An 18,437-nucleotide genomic window follows, 5' to 3' on the forward strand; every position below is an offset into this window, starting at 1 on the left:
CTATCTATCTATCTATCTATCTATCTGTCTGTCTGTCTGTTTATCTATCTATCTATCTATCTATCTATCTATCTATCTATCTATCTATCTATCTATCTGTCTGTCTGTCTGTCTGTCTGTCTGTTTATCTATCTATCTATCTGTCTGTCTGTCTGTCTGTCTGTCTGTTTATCTATCTATCTATCTATCTATCTATCTGTCTGTCTGTCTGTCTGTCTGTCTATCTATCTATCTATCTATCTATCTGTCTGTCTGTTTATCTATCTATCTATCTATCTGTCTGTCTGTCTGTCTGTCTGTCTGTCTGTCTATCTATCTATCTATCTGTCTGTCTGTCTGTCTGTCTGTTTATCTATCTATCTATCTATCTATCTATCTATCTATCTATCTATCTATCTATCTGTCTTTCTGTCGGTCGGTCGGTCAGTCTGTCTGTTTGTCTATCTATCTATCTATCTATCTATCTATCTATCTATCTATCTGTCTGTCTGTCTGTCTGTCTGTTTATCTGTCTATTTATCTATCTGTCTGTCTGTCTGTCTATCTATCTATCTATCTATCTATCTATCTATCTGTCTGTCTGTCTGTCTGTCTGTCTGTCTGTCTGTCTGTCTATCTATCTATCATCTCTCTATCTATCTGTCTGTTTATCTATCTATCTATCTGTCAGTCTGTCTGTCTGTCTGTATGTCTATCTATCTATCTATCTATCTATCTATCTATCTATCTATCTATCTATCTGTCTGTGTGTCTGTTTATCTATCTATCTATCTATGCTGTAAAATTTGTTTTTTGAAGTTGAAAATAAAACAAAGATTATAGGAGTATGTTTTACCAAAAAAAAATACTATTTCAGTTTTTCTATTTCTAAATTTCATGTATAGTTCATTATGTTAATTGCCATTTTTTTAAAAATTATTTATGAAATTTACTAGTAATTTTTTAATAAAAATTTTTCAAAGTAAATCCTACATCATCCCCCCCCCCCCCCCCCCCAAATCTAATAAATAATGAATATTAAAAAGAAAATGTTGTTTCTTAGTGATTTCTTCTTTGATAATAGTCAGATATTCAATGAACCTGAAGGAAAGATCACAGGAAGAACTTAAAACACCTCGAACAGGAAGATTGAAAACCAGCAGATGCACCTGTTATAATGTGAATCTTTGTGTAACGTCGTACTTCATGATCATGTGTGTGGTGGAAATCAGGGCGCTTTTTGCATTTTGCAACACAGTAAAGGTGTGATTATGAAATGTGAGGCGAGGGTGCGCCTCACAACACTGTCAGTAGTGAAGGTGTTAGTTAATGCCACAGCAAGAAACATCTGCGGGGGAAAAAGTTCTATTTTTAAGAGATTTACTCAAGGAAAGGTACGGCATACGCTTCTTTCTCCAACACATCCTTCTTTTTTCTGCCTGTAAGATTCTCTGTGCCACCAGCAACTTCGAATCGGACCACCATTCAGAGTGTCACCTGTGATTCTGGCAGGCGGTTTGTCTCATCTCCGTCTCATTGTGAGAGTTCCAGCGCCTTCATTAGCAACTCGGCTCGTCACACTGCCTTTAAACGCTGATAATGTGATAATTAAAACAGCTGACGAGCACGAGCTGTCATCGCTGTGGCAACAAAAAGCCTCATTTACAGGTGGAAGAATAGCAATGCATCATCCAGGTTTACCATCCGCCTCCTATGGTATAGCTGATAAAAACCTGACAAAAAAAAAATACTGGGTGGTACCACGGTACAGCAGTTATCTCAGATGGAATAGTACTCTGATATATCCACTACTATTTAAAAGTTTGGGGTCAGTAAGAGCTCACCAATGCTGCATTTATTTGATCATAAATACAATAAAAACAGTAAAATATTTTTACAATATAAAATTGCTGTTTTCTACGTGAATATATAGTAAAATGTAATTTATTACTGTGATCAAAGCTGAATTTACAGCATCATTACTTCAATCTTCAGTGTCACATTATCCTTAAGGGGTTAGTTCACCCAAAAATGAAAATTCTGTCATTAATTATTCACCCTCATGTCGTTCCAACCCCGTAAGGCTTTTATTCATATATAAACATTGATCAGCGAACACAAATCAACCGAACCTGCTTGATGCGTGAGAACAAGCCTCTTGCTGAAGCTCAAACATGCTGCGTAACATCAGAATGAATCTCATTGGTTCTCGTGCATCAAGCAAACATGCTTGAGCTTTCGTTTACCACAACTGATGTGTGAGTTGATGAATGTTCATATGTGAATAAAAGCCTAAATTCAATCTGTTCATCATATAAACCAATCAAGTCTCTTCAGAAAATGTGGACTTAACCGCTCAATGCATATGGATTAGTTCTACAATCTCTTTATGAACTTTTTGAAGCATCAAAATGGTAGTTGCGTAGACTGTCAATGGAGGGACAGAAAGCTCTCAGATTTTATCAAAAAGTTATTCATTTGTGTTCTGAAGATGAATGAAAGTGTTATGGGTTTGGAATGGTATGAGGGTGAGTAATTAATAGGGCTGCACGATTTATCGCACGATACGAAAAATAACATTGAACTTAAAGAAGATTATGGCTTAAACGCGATTCTTAGTGTGATTATGAAATTGCAAAGGCTGCGATTATTTTTTTTATTTTTTTTTTTATGCGCAGCTTGTCAACGAACTATGGCTCCAAATGCTAATCCATCTGAAAGCACTGCGAGTTTGAGTCGCTTATAATGTACATTTGAAAAAGCAGCACGCGTCAAACATCTTTCCAGACATGAGAAGCATTTATTAACATCTTGTCCAACAAAAGACTACATTTAATAACATGTTTTTACTCCAAATTCACTTCATAACAACAGTTGAGCATCCTTCTGTGAGATGATGTGGCTTCTTACACAGAATAAGGCAGTCGTGTGATTATTAGTCATGTTTAAACAATCAAAGCTTTTCAATCTTCTGTTTATTCAGCTACAGCGATATAACGTGTGTTTTATTTTCTTCTGCGGCAGGGCATATTTAGAGTTTCTGCGGAAGAGCGCCCTCTGGCTTTCAGATGGAGCAGCATTTACTATTGATCACAGAGCCTTACAAGCTGCTCATAAAATAACAGCAGCCATTGCCAAATTGAGTGCAGTTTAATCACGATAAATCGTGCAGCCCTAGTAGGCCTAATTAATGACAGAATTTTCATTTTTGGGTGAACTGTCCCTTTAAGAAATCAATCTAATATGCTGATTTGCTGCTAAAGAAACATTTCTTATTATTATCAATGCTAAAAACAGTTGTGCTGCTTTTATGGAAACTGTGATACATTTTCTTTCAGGATTCTTTGCTGATTATCTTTTATAACATAATAAAAGTCTTTAATGTCATTTTTAATTAATTTAACGCATCCTTCTTGAATAAAAGTATTAATTTCTTTCAGAAAAAAATTAAAATAAAAAATCTTCCTGACCCTAAACTTTTGAATAGTAGTATGGTACCATGATATTTGCATGGTGCCATGCCAAAAAAAAATAAAATAAAATATATATATATATATATGATTCAAATGGTCAATAAAACACATCCTAAAGTCATTCCTGTTGGAATTCTTCCAAACTTTCTCCTCAGAGTGTAACAGGACCCATGTGGAGTGTGTGTGTGTGAATCACTATAAGAGTAGTAGGTGGCAGATAAATGCATTTCCCTTCTCTCTCCATCTCTTTCTTTCAACTACACAATGATTTATTACCTGAAAAGACCAGAGAACTAATTAGTGGAGTAATTAATTAATTTAAATTTGCATATTTGCATTTGCAATTAGTGCAGTCAACTGATTAGTCTGAAATGAGGAGTTTGACTCATCAGATGCTGGTGTGAACTGGACCAGAACGTGCAGAATGCCAGCTGAGGCGTTTTGGGGGGCAGAGTGTGAACTTGTGTGTGTGTGTCCAAATGTTGCCGTTTTGGGGACTGCCCTCTGCTGCACGGAGAAATATTTACTGGAAAAGTAGTAGTTTGTCTGCTATATGATTTAAAGACGATGAAGCGTAAACTAAACACAGCTGCACTTCTAACAGTCTTCTCGCAAGACTGCACTACAGAGATTCAGAGCTGTCATACACTGTGGGCCTGAGTTACTGTAGCACTTAACGCAACAATATCTAACACCAACAAAACCATGCTGCTACAATGTTTTATCTGTAAAATATGTGATATTTGTGCATGCTTTCATTCAAAATGCATTTTTCACCATGGAGTAAATCATTCGTTATAAGGAAGACCATGCAGGGTCTTTCAGTGAATATTTCTTAAGAAATAGTCAAAAAACACTTGCCTACAAAAATGTGATGAACAATTTCCACTATTGTTTAATGAAAAAAAAAATGCAGTTTGTTGAATAGGCTCAATAGCGGGGCAATGAAAACTGTTTTGCCATTGCTTCTTAAAAAAAAAAGTCATTAAACAGCAAAAATGTAAAATATAAAATAATACATGGTAATAAATAATAATTGTTGAATAAATAATGGTTTCATATGGAATTTATAACATTTAAAATAGTAAAACAATTATGGATGTCTAAACAATATGCCATTGCTTCTTAAAAAATCATTAAACAGCAATATATATATGTGTGTGTGTGTGTGTGTGTGTGTGTGTGTGTGTGTGTGTGTATAATGGTTTTTATATGGCAATAAATAATGTCAAGAAATATAATTTTACTTTTATTTTTTAATATTTTTAATAATATTTCTAATAACTGTTGAATAGATAATGGTTTCATAAGGAATTTATAACATTTAAAATATTATATAATATTATATATAAATAATGTTTTTATATCGCAATAAATATTTTTATTTTTTCATTAATTTTTATTTTTATTATTGTTGAATAAATAATGATTTCATAAGGAAATATAACATATTTGTAACATAAAATATTAAAACAATTATGGAAGACAAAACAATATGCCATTGCTTCTTAAAAAAGTCATTAAACAGAAAAAATGTAAAATATAACAATATATATATATATATATATATATATATCAAATATTTTTATAATAAATTTTTTTATTATTTTAAAAAAATATTTATAATAATTGTTGAATAAATAATGGTTTCATAAGGAATTTGTAACATTTATCATAGTAAAACAATTATGGAAGACAAAACAATACATTAAATAGCAAGAATAGCCAAAGGTAATATTTTAAAAAATGTGCATAAAAAAATAAATAAAACAAAACAAAATAAAAAACATACTGTATGAAACCATCATATTTGGCCAATGACACATAAAACACATATGACAACTTGTCCCAATGTGACAATGATAAAAAAAAAATGAAGACTTCTTTTGAGAACAAAGTTTGTTCAGCATTTCAGTTCAAATCTGTCTTCATTATATGATTCTTGTCTCTCAGTGTGGTTTTATAGTGTTCACATGTTTACCTAAATCCTGCAAAAATATGATTTCTTGAGAGAGCCATTGTGACAACTTGCCCTTATAGGGTGAATTCAGTTTGATTGGGACACTTTTTGCCATTGAGATGACTGGGAAAAAGTGTCCCAATCAACCAGAATTCACCCCTAATTATCTAAATATCACAGTTGATACCAAAGCAAGGGTTTGATATATTGCACAGTACATCATGACAGCACAATGAATTAATTCTTTGCTCTGTTTACCAACGGAATGCTTCTTAACATTTCTATGCACACAGGCTGTTATTCATATGTAGGTGCAGAGATTTGATGTAATATCTGAGCATTTATTATCCACCAGACGACTCTAACATGCATATGTGAAGACATCTCAACTGATTTGCTCTTGCCTGCAGCATCCGTCGCCCTATAATCAAATACACGCTTCACTTTAAAGTCTAAATCATTTAGTCGTTTCTACACTAGTATTGCCGCAGCAGTACTGGCATTAATCTCTTTTTTTTTTTACCCGGAGTTTTTTGACGGTAAATGAGAGCCTCCCGGTGCCCATTACCGTGCGCACCAGATGATGAGAGCGGAATGAAGGTCCCTAGAGACTGCATCATGTGACCAACAAAACGTCAGTGGCAGATGGCATGGGTACCAGCGCTGGTGCCTGGCATGGGTGTCATTTCTCTGTGAAAGAGAGAGAGAGAGGGAGAGGGAGATTAAAGGAATTCTTACAGCTCCACATCAAGCACATGGGAGGCAGCTCTGAACGTCGCAAGGAATTTGAACATGCAAGCTGAACACTGAACGAAACAGGTGAGCCGTGGAAAATCAGTCTGCTTTAGAGCATCAGTTTTGGCATGATTGTGTTATTGTTGTGGTTATTGTTAAAAAAAACGCTTAGCTTCAGGCTTTGCTAGCGTTATTTGTGTTGGTACAACAAGCAATGTGCCTAATGACATGGTTTTGAGCTTATCGTTCTTGCTGTTTTTTAAAATTGTTGTTTGTCTGAGTAGGACAGTACAGGGAGTAACATCGCCAGTTTAACCAATTAGAAATGAGCTACAGGACTGAAATCTCTATCAAACATGACCACCACCCTCCTGAGCTGACAATAGAAGCTGTAAATCTTTGTGGAGAACAACAATTTTGAGTTCATTTCACATCTTGTTAGTCATTTGATTTGTGATCATGTTAATGGATGTTAAAATGACAAAACGTGTGTCAAGTCTGAATCAGCAGGTTATCGTTTGATTTGACATATAACACCCACACAAGATTTATCGATATGCTTAAAAATAAAAACTAGAAATATCTTTCATGAGCAGAATGCGTACATTGTAACATTTTTGCACTGGAAACCTACACAAAGATTGAACAAAAACAAAATAAACATCACGCAGGCCTATAGAGTGACAAACATTCAAAAACTAACGTTTTTAGCCTTTTATATTTGTTAACAGTTTTGAATGAAAATGTTGATCATTTTAAAGCACATTTTGGGATGGCATAATTTAATCTGATTAACGTTAATGCACAAAATAGAAAATATGGGATAGATTGTACAAATGCCGCTCTTTTTACTTGCCGACACTTATTTACACCGTTTAAGGATAAGTTGTACATTTGTAAACTAATTTGTAGCAGACAAATGTCAAAGTTTAAAACATTTGAAACATTTTACATGCACGTTAGACCAACATAGTCTCGTTATGGCTTTAGCAAATTAAGTAAAAAAAACAATAGCAGCTTCAAAATTCACCACAGACCATAAATAGGCCTACAAAAGCACCATAAAAACAACAACTAAGAAACATATAAATTCTTTAGTAACCCATGGGCAGTTAGGCTTCCGGGTAATTGACGTCATGACTGTTTTATTTTGTTGTTAATTTTTTTGTTGTTATACAGGGACGATGCTAACCGTACCATTTGAAGACCCAGACATGATGCGCGAGTCTCAGTTTGGTGCGACATTCACGCGTCAAGAAGACGCCCGGACACTCAGTAGCGCCGAGCTCAAGGAGGCAGAGGACGACAACACGGACAGGGAAGAGGAGGAGAGAGAGGACGACGACGAGAACGGTCTCCCGAAGAAGAAAGGCGCGCGTAAAAAGAAATTCTCTGAGGGACGCGGCGAACGAGTTAAAATGCGCCGCCAAGAAGCGAACGCGCGCGAGCGCAGCCGCATGCACGGCCTCAATGACGCGCTCGAGAGCCTGCGCAAAGTCGTGCCGTGCTACTCCAAAACGCAAAAACTCTCCAAAATCGAGACTTTGAGGCTGGCTAAGAATTACATATGGGCTCTGTCTGAGACTCTGAGCGCGGGAAAGAGGCCCGACCTGCTCGCGTTCGTGCAGACCTTGTGCAAGGGCTTGTCGCAGCCCACCACCAACTTGGTTGCGGGTTGCTTGCAGCTGAACGCCAGAAATTTCCTCACAGATCACAACGGGGACGTGTCGTTCTCGAGCAGGCCTCATCAGTATGATTCTCTGTATCCGTATCCGAACGCTGAGATGGCCACGCCCACCGGCCTCAGCTCTGGGACCCGGGACAGCGTCAAGCCGTTCCGACCGTACAACTATTACGCGTCCTATGAGTCCTACTACGACAGCGCCTCTCCAGAGAGTAGCAGCCCTCGTTTTGACGGCCAAATGAGTCCCCCGAATAATTACAACGGGATTTTCTCACTTAAAAAACACGAGGACCAAGTCGAGTACAGTAAGAACTGCCATTATGGGATGAGATACTGTAACGTTCCCGGTCGGGGCTCCATGTACCGCGTTTCCCCAGACAGCCATTTTCCTTATGACTTACATCCCCGCGGCCAATCGTTCCAGAGCCAGGACGAATTAAATACGGGTTTCCATAATTAAAAGCGAACATAGGGGTTGGACGCCAGATACACTAATCTGTTAATTAATTAGTGCTTGTTGCTGATTGTTTTGCTTTGTTTTTGGCACGTTTGATTTCATCATACGATGTTTGAAAAATACTGTAAAATCAATTCTATTTATTTCAGACTGCATAGTTTGCTCATGCATTGACGCAGGCTGTGGTAGGCCTATTACAATCAATTAATAAAAATAAAACAATTCTCGTCTCGTATACTGTGGAAATGGATTTATTTGCGTGTTACATGAAACACAAAATCATGATAGCAATAATGGAACTATGCAACACAGTATATGACATATTATCGTGCAGACATGTAAATAACCTTATTGTGTGAATTTTATTATTTATAGACATCTGTGTCTTTGAACTATACTCACTCTTTTGACTGATTCCGCTTAATGTCAACAAAAAAACTATTGTGATTTTGCAATGTGGAAATGTTTTTCCTATTTATTTTGTTTATTCACAGAGGAACATCGGGTCTTGTGAATGATGTGAAGTTGAGGGGCTCATTTCGATCGGCTTGTCGAAAAATAAATCTTGAATGTGATCAACTGTGTTTGCTCTTTCTTGAGGAAGTCACCTAAAAATGAACATTAATATATAGCATTAATACCAGACGTGTTTGAGACAACATACATTAAAATACTATTATTTATATTCAGATGAATAAATAAATACGGCACCAGACTATAATCTCGACATTTGCGTCTTAAATGTATTATTTAGGCTATCAGATTCATATCTGATAAAACAGAAAATAAAAACGAATGTAGAACGTAAAAATGAAATCAGTTAAAAAATGTGAAGAACGCTTTTTTTTATTTTATTTTTTTATAATGTGGTTGTTTAAATATTGCTTGGTAAATACAAGAAAAATGCATTATGCACAACTAAATAACTGTATTAAAATTATTAGTTTATATATTGCAATACACCGCACGAATGAGTCTGACAGCTGACAGTCTGATCGAAAAACACTTATATTTGTTGTTTGTAATCTTTCTTTTGCTTGTTTTGTTTTGTTTTTTAAGTGAGGGTTAAGCAAAAAACTTGAAATAATAAATATTCAATTAGCAATTGTTTGGATTTGACCTTATGTTTATTCATATTTGGACATATAAGTGCTCCACTGGGGTTTCAGCATGAACACTTTGAATTCATTATGACCTTTTACAAGCTTGTTAATAATGTATGTCATCCAAATAACGAACTTTAATGCAATTTATTATTATTTAGATGATTTATTTATGTATTATTGTTATTATCTTCATTATTGTAGATATTAGATAAAACATCTAATGAATTTACACGCTTACAGCTTTCCTACAGATTTTTTCAGATCAACAAGATGTAGGAAAACACATGTCGCAGGATGACAGTTGCTGTAGATTGATTTAAAATTGAAACTACATTTTTTTTATTAAATTTTTAGTATATATATTTTAAATTATTATTAAATATTTTTCAAACACATTTTCAAACAAAGTTTGCTTCGCAGTTTGTAAAACGAGAGGAAATTCGAGATCACTGAAACAAGATCAGTGATTAATTCTGTGATTCTTCTGTTACTTCATTATTATTATCAACATCATCATCTTTATTATTATTATATGATTATAGCATTTTTCTTTTTCTTTTTGAGAGTCAATCGAATAGTTCTTGAGGTCGGACAGAATTGACTGAATGCAGACAGACTTTGACCGACTGTTACACAAATCGGGTTTTACGTATCCGACGATTAAAATATTTAATATTTTAAAACCGCAATTGCAAATTTGTTATTTTATTTTTTTACATAAATAAAATTTAAAATCCCATTTATCTGAAACCGAGCATTTGGAAAATATTGTCTGTCTTACAGTCTAATCTCGATAAATTTGTCAGTGAGATTTACAGCAATTTAAAGTTTCTATATATCTAACAGGTTAATCAGATACACATGTGAAAATTAAACATGACGCGTTATACATTTGTTATAAACATATTTTAATTCAGTCAGGCATAAAAGTAGCACTAGACTGTGCTGAAGCAGCGAAAGAGACATTTGCAGCTAGATAAAAGTAAACATCGTTTGTATATTTGGTTGGAAAATAAAATAAAAAATAAATCAAATCAAATCAAATTCGTTAATATTCATAAAATTGCTGTGAAGGAAAATAAAAACCCATGCTGGTTTTTGCTCCTCTGTGACATCATCTTGTCCTGCTCTGTTGCGGTTAGTGTGAAAATGTGTCTCTGTGTTTGGCATGTGAATCTCTGGAGCTGGAAACCTCCAGGCCAATGACACCATCCTTCCTCTCACACTCATCCTCTCCTTCAGTCAGCCTCTGACAGCTGCTCCCTGACAGGAGGAGTGTGTGTGCAAGTGAAAGAAAGAGAGAGAGAGGTCTGCAGGCAAACAGTCTCGGGGGTGAAGGTCTGAATGCTTGGCATGCATTTGCTCTCCTTTGACTGAGAGGTTAACCATGAATGTGCCCAGTCTCTCTCTCTCTCTCATAGGAGACTATAGAGGTAAAGTATAGCAGCATATGGCATATTCTGTGTGGGTGGCAGAGCTGGGGGCGTCAGTCTGGCTTTTATATGGACACAGTTTTCACATTCATATCTGTTTTTTATGAGTCCATGCGACCCATATTAAAATGCTATTCATAATGTATGCAACACATGCATATATGCATATACATAAACACATACAATCAACTTACTCTAAGTGAATCAATTAACGAGTGGCTCATAATTGCACCCCATGGCTTAATTGTCAATATGTCACAAGTAAATATGAATTGCATTTACAATAAATTATACCACTTCATGAAAATATACAATATGAGATGCAAGGTGAGATAGGCAAACAGATAGATAGATAGATACATAGATAGATAGATAGACAGATAGTAGGGATGTAACAGTTCGGTACGTACCTCGGTTTTAAAGTCACGGTTTGGTATGGGTTCGGTAAAAACTAAACATAAAATTGCTTTTTTATTATTAAAATGTGTGTTTTTCTTTTTAACAAATGTGCCTCTGTGTTTAAATAAATTAATTTATAATTAAAATTTTATTAAGGAAAAAAAAATCTATCTTAGCTAATGCTGTAAACTATAGGGAGCCCTTACTTGCACATTACTATAATATTAATTAACAACACAGCCCAAATTATTAAATTCAGTTTCTATTTATTTTTAGATATAATAATAAATTGATTTTTTATACATAATCAATTTATTTTTAGATATAATAATCAAAAAATTGTAAATTGTAAAGATTTTGCATTAATCTAAATCTAACTATAAAGGTAATGTTCTACTCCAATTCATTTTTGAAATATAATCATTTACACAGTGGCTGTCATAACTTGTGTTCATAACAAATTTATTTAAACATACATTATATAATCACGACATTACTAACAAGTTAAGTAGCTAAATATAAAGAATAGGCTAATATACTAGTGCATATACGAAACTTTCCTTTCTAGAGTTCATTTATCTAGCGAACTAACATGCTGTCGACACTAAATGCCTGAGGTAAATATAATGCTACGTGAGATATTATTCTCAAGCTGTTTTATTGATGTCTTTCCGCAGTTTAAACACTGGTTGAGAGATTACATGTAAACATACCGATCAACCGTCTCTTCTTCTTCTGCGCGTTTTACTGGTAGCAAACAGCGTTGCATTACCGCGCGCGCCCCCTTCTGGATTGGAGTGTGGATCGCCTGTGACTGACTATTCGTCGTCTGACTGTTTAAACCGAACCGTGACGCCCGTACCGTACAGGGGTGCGTTTCCCGAACAACGATGTAACTCGCTGCTTCACTACCATAGTATGATGCATCATTGAACAAATAAACTAGCTAGTCACCTAAACCCTATTGTTGCAAACCTGTCGTTCAGCCACGTTGGTGAATTACGTCACGCAGGTGGTGAGTAATAACTTCTTTAAATGAGTCCTTTTGACATTGAATTAATGCTAGATTTTTTGCTATAAATTACGGACATGGCATCAGAGGACTAATTCTCATTTTCCTCAGTTATTTTGCTTTATTTCCAGATTTAATCATATGCTTGTTCTTACGTACTAGAGGACGTACGCACATGCGCACTCTTCAAAAACGGTGCTTTAAATCTCTTGACAAACTAACAGGCTTGGGAGGGTTACTTTAAAAATGTATTCCGTTACAGTTACAAATTACTTCATAAAAAAGTATTCAGTAACGTAAATAACGTAACGTAAATTAATTGCATTTTTAAATTTAATTTTAATTATTACTTCTCAATTTCTGCAAGTTTTTAAAACACGTTCCATACTTTTGAATGGGTCTCAACAATAAAAATATTTTAAAAATCTGATAAATTATCTATTGCAATATTATTATCATTGTTGTTGTTTAGAGCTTAAAAATATAAAAGTCACATCAGATCATAACCAAACTGAACAAGCTCGGATCAAACATTTCTGTTCATGTTTGTTCTGCTTTAATTTTAATGTTTAGCATTTTGGTTACTTTTAAAAACTATTAAAACTAAGCAATCATGTCTAATTTCCACAACTTGGGGATACAAGGGATATATATATATATATTGGGAATATATATATATATATATATGTGTGTGTGTGCGTGTGTGTGTGACTATTCAGACATCTAGTGGCTACAGTATGGTATTACAGATTATTGTTTTAGTCCTTTGATAAAGAAAGTGTTTTCGTAGCTGGAAGGCAGAGTTTGCACTGTACAACCATGTCGTTTGCATTTTCTTCTTTGAAAACAAAATAGCAGCGAAATTTCCATGAATTGAAAGCGTTTTTCCCCGCGGGCAGCATCGTTTCAACTAGCAGCAGTGATTCAATCTGTGTCTGAGGTGATTGTAGACGGGTGTTATTTGCACTTGCACCAGCGGGTGGCTCACGTGAGTCATCACTGGCACCAGGAACCAGGAAATACTGTATAATCAAGCAGCACTTAATATGTGTTATTATGGCAAAATAATGATTTATTTAGTTTTAAATGAAACGATTGTAATCCTGATAGTATCCCCCCTTTTTTCACAATGTAACTGTAATCTGATTACTACGTTTTTTGACGTAACTGTAACGAATTACAGTTACTGGATTTTGGTATCCTGATTACGTAACGCCGTTACATGTATTCCGTTACTCCCCAACCCTGTAAACTAAAATATGTAAATTACACTTGTATATATTCGAAATAAAAGATACACATTGTACTTAATGTTAGCTTACTTATTTTGCTCAAGATAACGATTTATTAAGTCCACATGTCATAAAAAACAAGAAACTATGCTTCTAACCAAAGGTCGCTAGCTGTCGTTCCAACCACACAAGTTTGCGATGCAGTTTGCGAATGTTCGTTTGAACTAGGGTTTCGGGAAACACCAAATTGTTGAACTATGTAAGTAACGACGGAACTTGCGATGTTAGTTGGCTAACGATGCTTAAGGGAAATGCACCCCTTGAGTGGGACAAATACATGTAGCCTACTGTTAACTTACACCTCTAATAGATAGTACATTTCACAAAAAAATACTAAGAAACGCAAAGTAGCCTAACACATTGAATTAAACATGATATCTGAAGTAGAAAAACTGAAGTAGGCCATTTACTTGTAAAACGTACTCCAATAATCAGATAGCCTAGATAGATAGATAGATATCAGTAGCCTATGTGTGTAAATGTATATATGTTAAAACACTGTGTTGTCAAATGTTCGGACATGTTCTAATTTGTTACACTGTTTATTTAAGTTTAAGTTATGTTATAATATTTTCTTCTATTATTTTGATGTTTTTATTATTCTATGTAGGCTATATTTATTCCAAGCTTTGACAATATTGTATTATTTACAGTCATGCCAATAAATTGAATAGATAGATAGATAGATCACTGAGGATGAAAACATTTGTGAGATAAAAAAAAAAAATTTAAATGGTTATTTTACTGAATATAATGAAATGAAAAGACATCGAATTCCAGTTCTGATAAATAGCAATTATTTAAATGGACAAACAGTGTCTTGAATGGTTAAAGGGCACAATCCCTCTGAGTCTGGCATTGCCTAAAATAAATAGCCTGTTAGAAATAATCTTGGTGATTAAAAGTGAAAAATGCTCTGCCCCCACAATGGTGATTTACCACCTTAAACTTTGGCTGCAGAAGTGAATAATAATTCCCAGAGAGAGAGTGAGAGAGAGAGTGCGAAAGAGAGGGAAAAAAGGACAGCTCTAGTCACATCGTCAACCCTCCCCAAATTTCCAGCCTTCCCCGGGACACAGATGGCCTGGGACACAAAACTCTCCCTATTAAATTCCTAATAATCATTTCTCTTGTGGAATGGTGTGAGAGACTGAGGAGGGGAGGGGGTGAGGCCGAGGGATCTGCTGTTTTAATTAGATGCTTTAAGGAGCAGAGGCGGTGTGGGAAGCAGTGCATTCTGGGAGTGATGGGTGCAGGGCTGCCATAAAATGACACCACAGCAGAAGCCAGGAGCTCATTTGCATGTCAGATTGGCATCAGATTGGCACGAGGCCTGGGCACGGGGAAACACTTCTGAACTCAGCAGTCAGAGGTCTGAAGAGGAGAGAAAGACTGCAATTATGTTCCAGAGTGTGAGAGATATTCGGAGAAATGAGAACAAAATTACGTAACAGTAATGCATTAAATGGCATACGCAGACTCTGTAAACGGTCATTCCAAAATAAATATTTATACAAATCTTTGATTAATGTGATTGTTTTGCTCTCATACAATGCCTACACAAATTTGCTGCTTGTATATATATATATATATATATGTGTGTGTGTGTGTGTGTGTGTGTGTTATATATATCAAAACACATAAATACAAATATTATTATTCATATTTATATCAATATTAAAAAAAATCAATAATTTTAAATTTAGATAATATTTATATCAATAATAACAATATTACAAAAATTCTAAATACAAAAATATTACAATTTTATAGAATATTTTAATACCATATATTTTTTTGTTAAAATTTAATAGATAAAATCACACTGGCATACATTCTGACAAGAATCATGTATATAATGAAATATTTTTTTTTCAGCTCATTTAAATAAATTCATATTTGACATACACTTTCATATATATATATATATATATATATATATGAAAGTGACATATATATATATATATACACACACACGCACACACATAAAGTACTTATAATAGCCCTTTACCTACACAGTGAGCTTGATTGGATTTCATTAATGTGTGTGATAGCATTTACACTCTACACGGGGCTAACTTTACAGATCTATTTTCATACAGTATTAAGTCTTAATTTCATTGGAATGAACATGATACAGCCATTGATTAAACATGTATGAGTTCCTGTCATTTATATAAATCATAAGTTTATTGGAGCCCCAGAAAGACTAATAAGAGACATATTTAACTTCCATTAGTAAAAAGTGATGGCAGATCATTTATAATAACGTGCTCCTTGCTGAGAGGCTCAAAGCTATTAAAGAGTTCATCTCGAGGAACTTCATATTCTATTGACACTTGTCCAAAGTCACATTTTACAGACAACAGACAAAGCTACTGTGTAAAAGGCTTTAACAGACCATGCCTAAGGGACAATACAGCAGTTCATAGTGTGCTTTTCCTCTTCTTGCCATCAGCAATTTGAAATAAAAGTGATTTTAAAGTCTCGGCACAGAGAATAATCCTACATTAAATGTACATTAAACTGAGCAGCTTTCCATGTGTCAGATGTCTCCATGTCTGTGCTGTTTGTCTGTGAGCTAATGGGACACGTTCCAACTGCCATTACCCAGAAACACACCTGCTGTTCACAACTGATACCAAAATCTAAAATAAATCAGGCCGTGGAGTTGATGGGAAAATAAAATCTAAACTGTTCGAGTGTGAAACCTCTGCCAGCATCACAATCATTTCAAACTGTTCAAACGAAACTGCCTAAACTCTCAGAAAAAAAGGTACCAAAGCTGTCTCTTGGGCGGTATAGTCTTTCAAAAAAGAGTGCATTTTAGTAACCTAAAGAGGCTATATGTAGAATTCAGAAACCCTTGTTATTAGTGACACCGGTGGCTGTTAAGTGAACTGCAGCCAGCAACTTACTGCTTGCACTCGCACTCGCACTCATGCACATGTAACGTATGAGAGACTGCACATGATTAAAGGCCCCGAATCGATATACAGCAAAGTTCTTCTTTTGTTCCAGACTCCGTCGCTCCGTCCGCGCTGCTGGAGCGACGTGTAGATTAATGTGCTGTGTGATAACAAAATAATCACACAACAAAAATGACAGCGGTGAGAAAACAGAAGTTAAGAAAACATCTGATCACAGCGATGTGGATATGTTTTCAACAGCTCTGCAATTCACCGGCATCATGTCGACAGATGAGGTAATTAAAATTACACAGTTATGATAGTTTAAATATAAATATCTGAGACTATACAGACTATAGATCTGGCTATGTGAGATTATAGTTTAAAATGAATCCATTTTCTTTGCATGACACATTGATATGCATGACACGACTGAATGGCTTTTTCGGCACTATCCTCAACATTGCATTAGTTTAATGTGACATAGAGCGGGGGATCTCGTGAGCATAAACATCACATCCTTTTGATTTTCCTGGCAAAAACGTCCTTCACATAAAAAATACATCTACAGAAGTTTCATAGAAAAAGTAGGAAGACGAGGGAGGTCTCGTTTTTAAAGTTTAGTTACAAATTGCTCACGCATTGGCAATAAAAAAGCGATTAATAGGCTACATGAAAATTCTTAAAGGGTTAGTTCACCCAAAAATGAAAATTATGTCATTAATTACTCACCATCATGTTGTTCCACACCCGTAAAACCTTCGTTCATCTTCAGAACACAAATTAAGATATTTTTGATAAAATCCGATGGCTCAGTGAGGCCTCCATTGCCAGGAAGATAATTATCACTTTCAGATGCCCAGAAAGCTACTAAAGACATATTTAAAACAGTTCATGTGAGTACAGTGGTTCAACCTTAATGTTATGAATTGACAAAAATACTTTGTGTGTGCCAAAAAAAAATAAAAAAAAAATAGCGACTTTATTTAACAATATCTAGTGATAAGCGATTTCAAAACACTGCTTCATGAAGCTTCGAAGCTTTACGAATCTTTTGTTTGGAATCAGTGGTTCGGAGTGTGTATTAAACTGCCAAAGTCACATGATTTCAGTAAACGAGGCTTCGTTACGTCATAAGTGTTTCGAAATTTCAGTGGTTCACCACTGGGGGGTGTGACTTTGGCAGTTTGATACACGCTCCGAACCACTGATTAGAAACAAAAGATTCGTAAAGCTTCGAAGCTTCATGAAGCAGCGTTTTGAAATCGGCCATTACTAGATGTTGTTAAATAAAGTTATTTTGTTTTTTTGGTGCACAAAAAGTATTCTCGTCGCTTCATAACATTAAGGTTAAACCACTGTAGTCACATGAACTGTTTTAAATATGTCTTTAGTAGCTTTCTGGGCATCTGAAAGTGTTAATTATCTTGCTGGCAATGGAGGCCTCACTGAGCCATCGGATTTCATCAAAAATATCTTCATTTGTTTTCCAAAGATGAACGAAGGTCTCACGGGTGTGGAACGATATGAGGGTACGTATTAAATGACAGATTTTTCATTTTTGGGTGAACTAACCCTTTAAGTATAGCCCCTTTAACAGTTCATATTAGTAACTACAGTGGATATTAGTGCCTAAATGGTATATAGGCTATTAGTAGGCCTAGTGAAAGGGTTCTTTTTTTTTCTGAGAGCATAATAATGCAAACCATTTCTGTATTATTGTATATTGTCTGCTAATTTTGCATAACCAGGACCACTTAGAATTGATTTGGAAAATATAAACATACAGTTAATATTTTAATGGCAGTAAAAATTTTAATGTGTTGGTTACATAAGGTAGACAAAAACCTTGAAAACAATCCATGCATTCATTTCATGGCCTCTGAGTAAACAACACATCGGCAGGCTGAATTCATGAAGACTGGGGCATTTGCCCCGAAGGCTGCGAGTAATTTTTTCAAGGTGGAGGTGTACTTGACCCAGGGCTCCCGGAGCTTC

At 35.2% G+C, this 18,437-nt stretch overlaps 1 protein-coding gene and 1 long non-coding RNA gene across 3 annotated transcripts in view; one reads left to right on the forward strand and one right to left on the reverse strand.

The window, feature by feature from the left end:
• The window catches only part of LOC127497596 (neurogenic differentiation factor 6-B), a 113,139-nt gene extending 104,276 nt beyond the window's left edge, over positions 1–8,863 (forward strand). The window contains exons 1-2 of one of the 2 annotated variants that reach the window (XM_051866163.1): positions 6,049–6,231; positions 7,327–8,863. In XM_051866163.1, coding sequence (XP_051722123.1) covers positions 7,332–8,291 — 960 coding nt within the window. In that variant the 5' untranslated portion in view covers positions 6,049–6,231; positions 7,327–7,331 and the 3' untranslated portion in view covers positions 8,292–8,863. Of the gene's footprint in view, positions 1–6,048; positions 6,232–7,326 lie in introns of those variants that run through there. The other variant, XM_051866171.1, reaches the window with a different exon arrangement.
• LOC127497606 (uncharacterized) lies at positions 5,105–12,077 on the reverse strand. Its single transcript, XR_007925588.1, has 3 exons — positions 11,940–12,077; positions 5,936–6,102; positions 5,105–5,833 (listed from the first exon to the last, which is right to left on the reverse strand). It is a non-coding gene; the product is annotated as an uncharacterized LOC127497606 (long non-coding RNA).
• Positions 12,078–18,437: the final 6,360 nt, after the last annotated feature.

Source organism: Ctenopharyngodon idella, chromosome 2 (assembly GCF_019924925.1).
Source record: "Ctenopharyngodon idella isolate HZGC_01 chromosome 2, HZGC01, whole genome shotgun sequence".
Taxonomy (NCBI): Eukaryota; Metazoa; Chordata; class Actinopteri; order Cypriniformes; family Xenocyprididae; genus Ctenopharyngodon; species Ctenopharyngodon idella.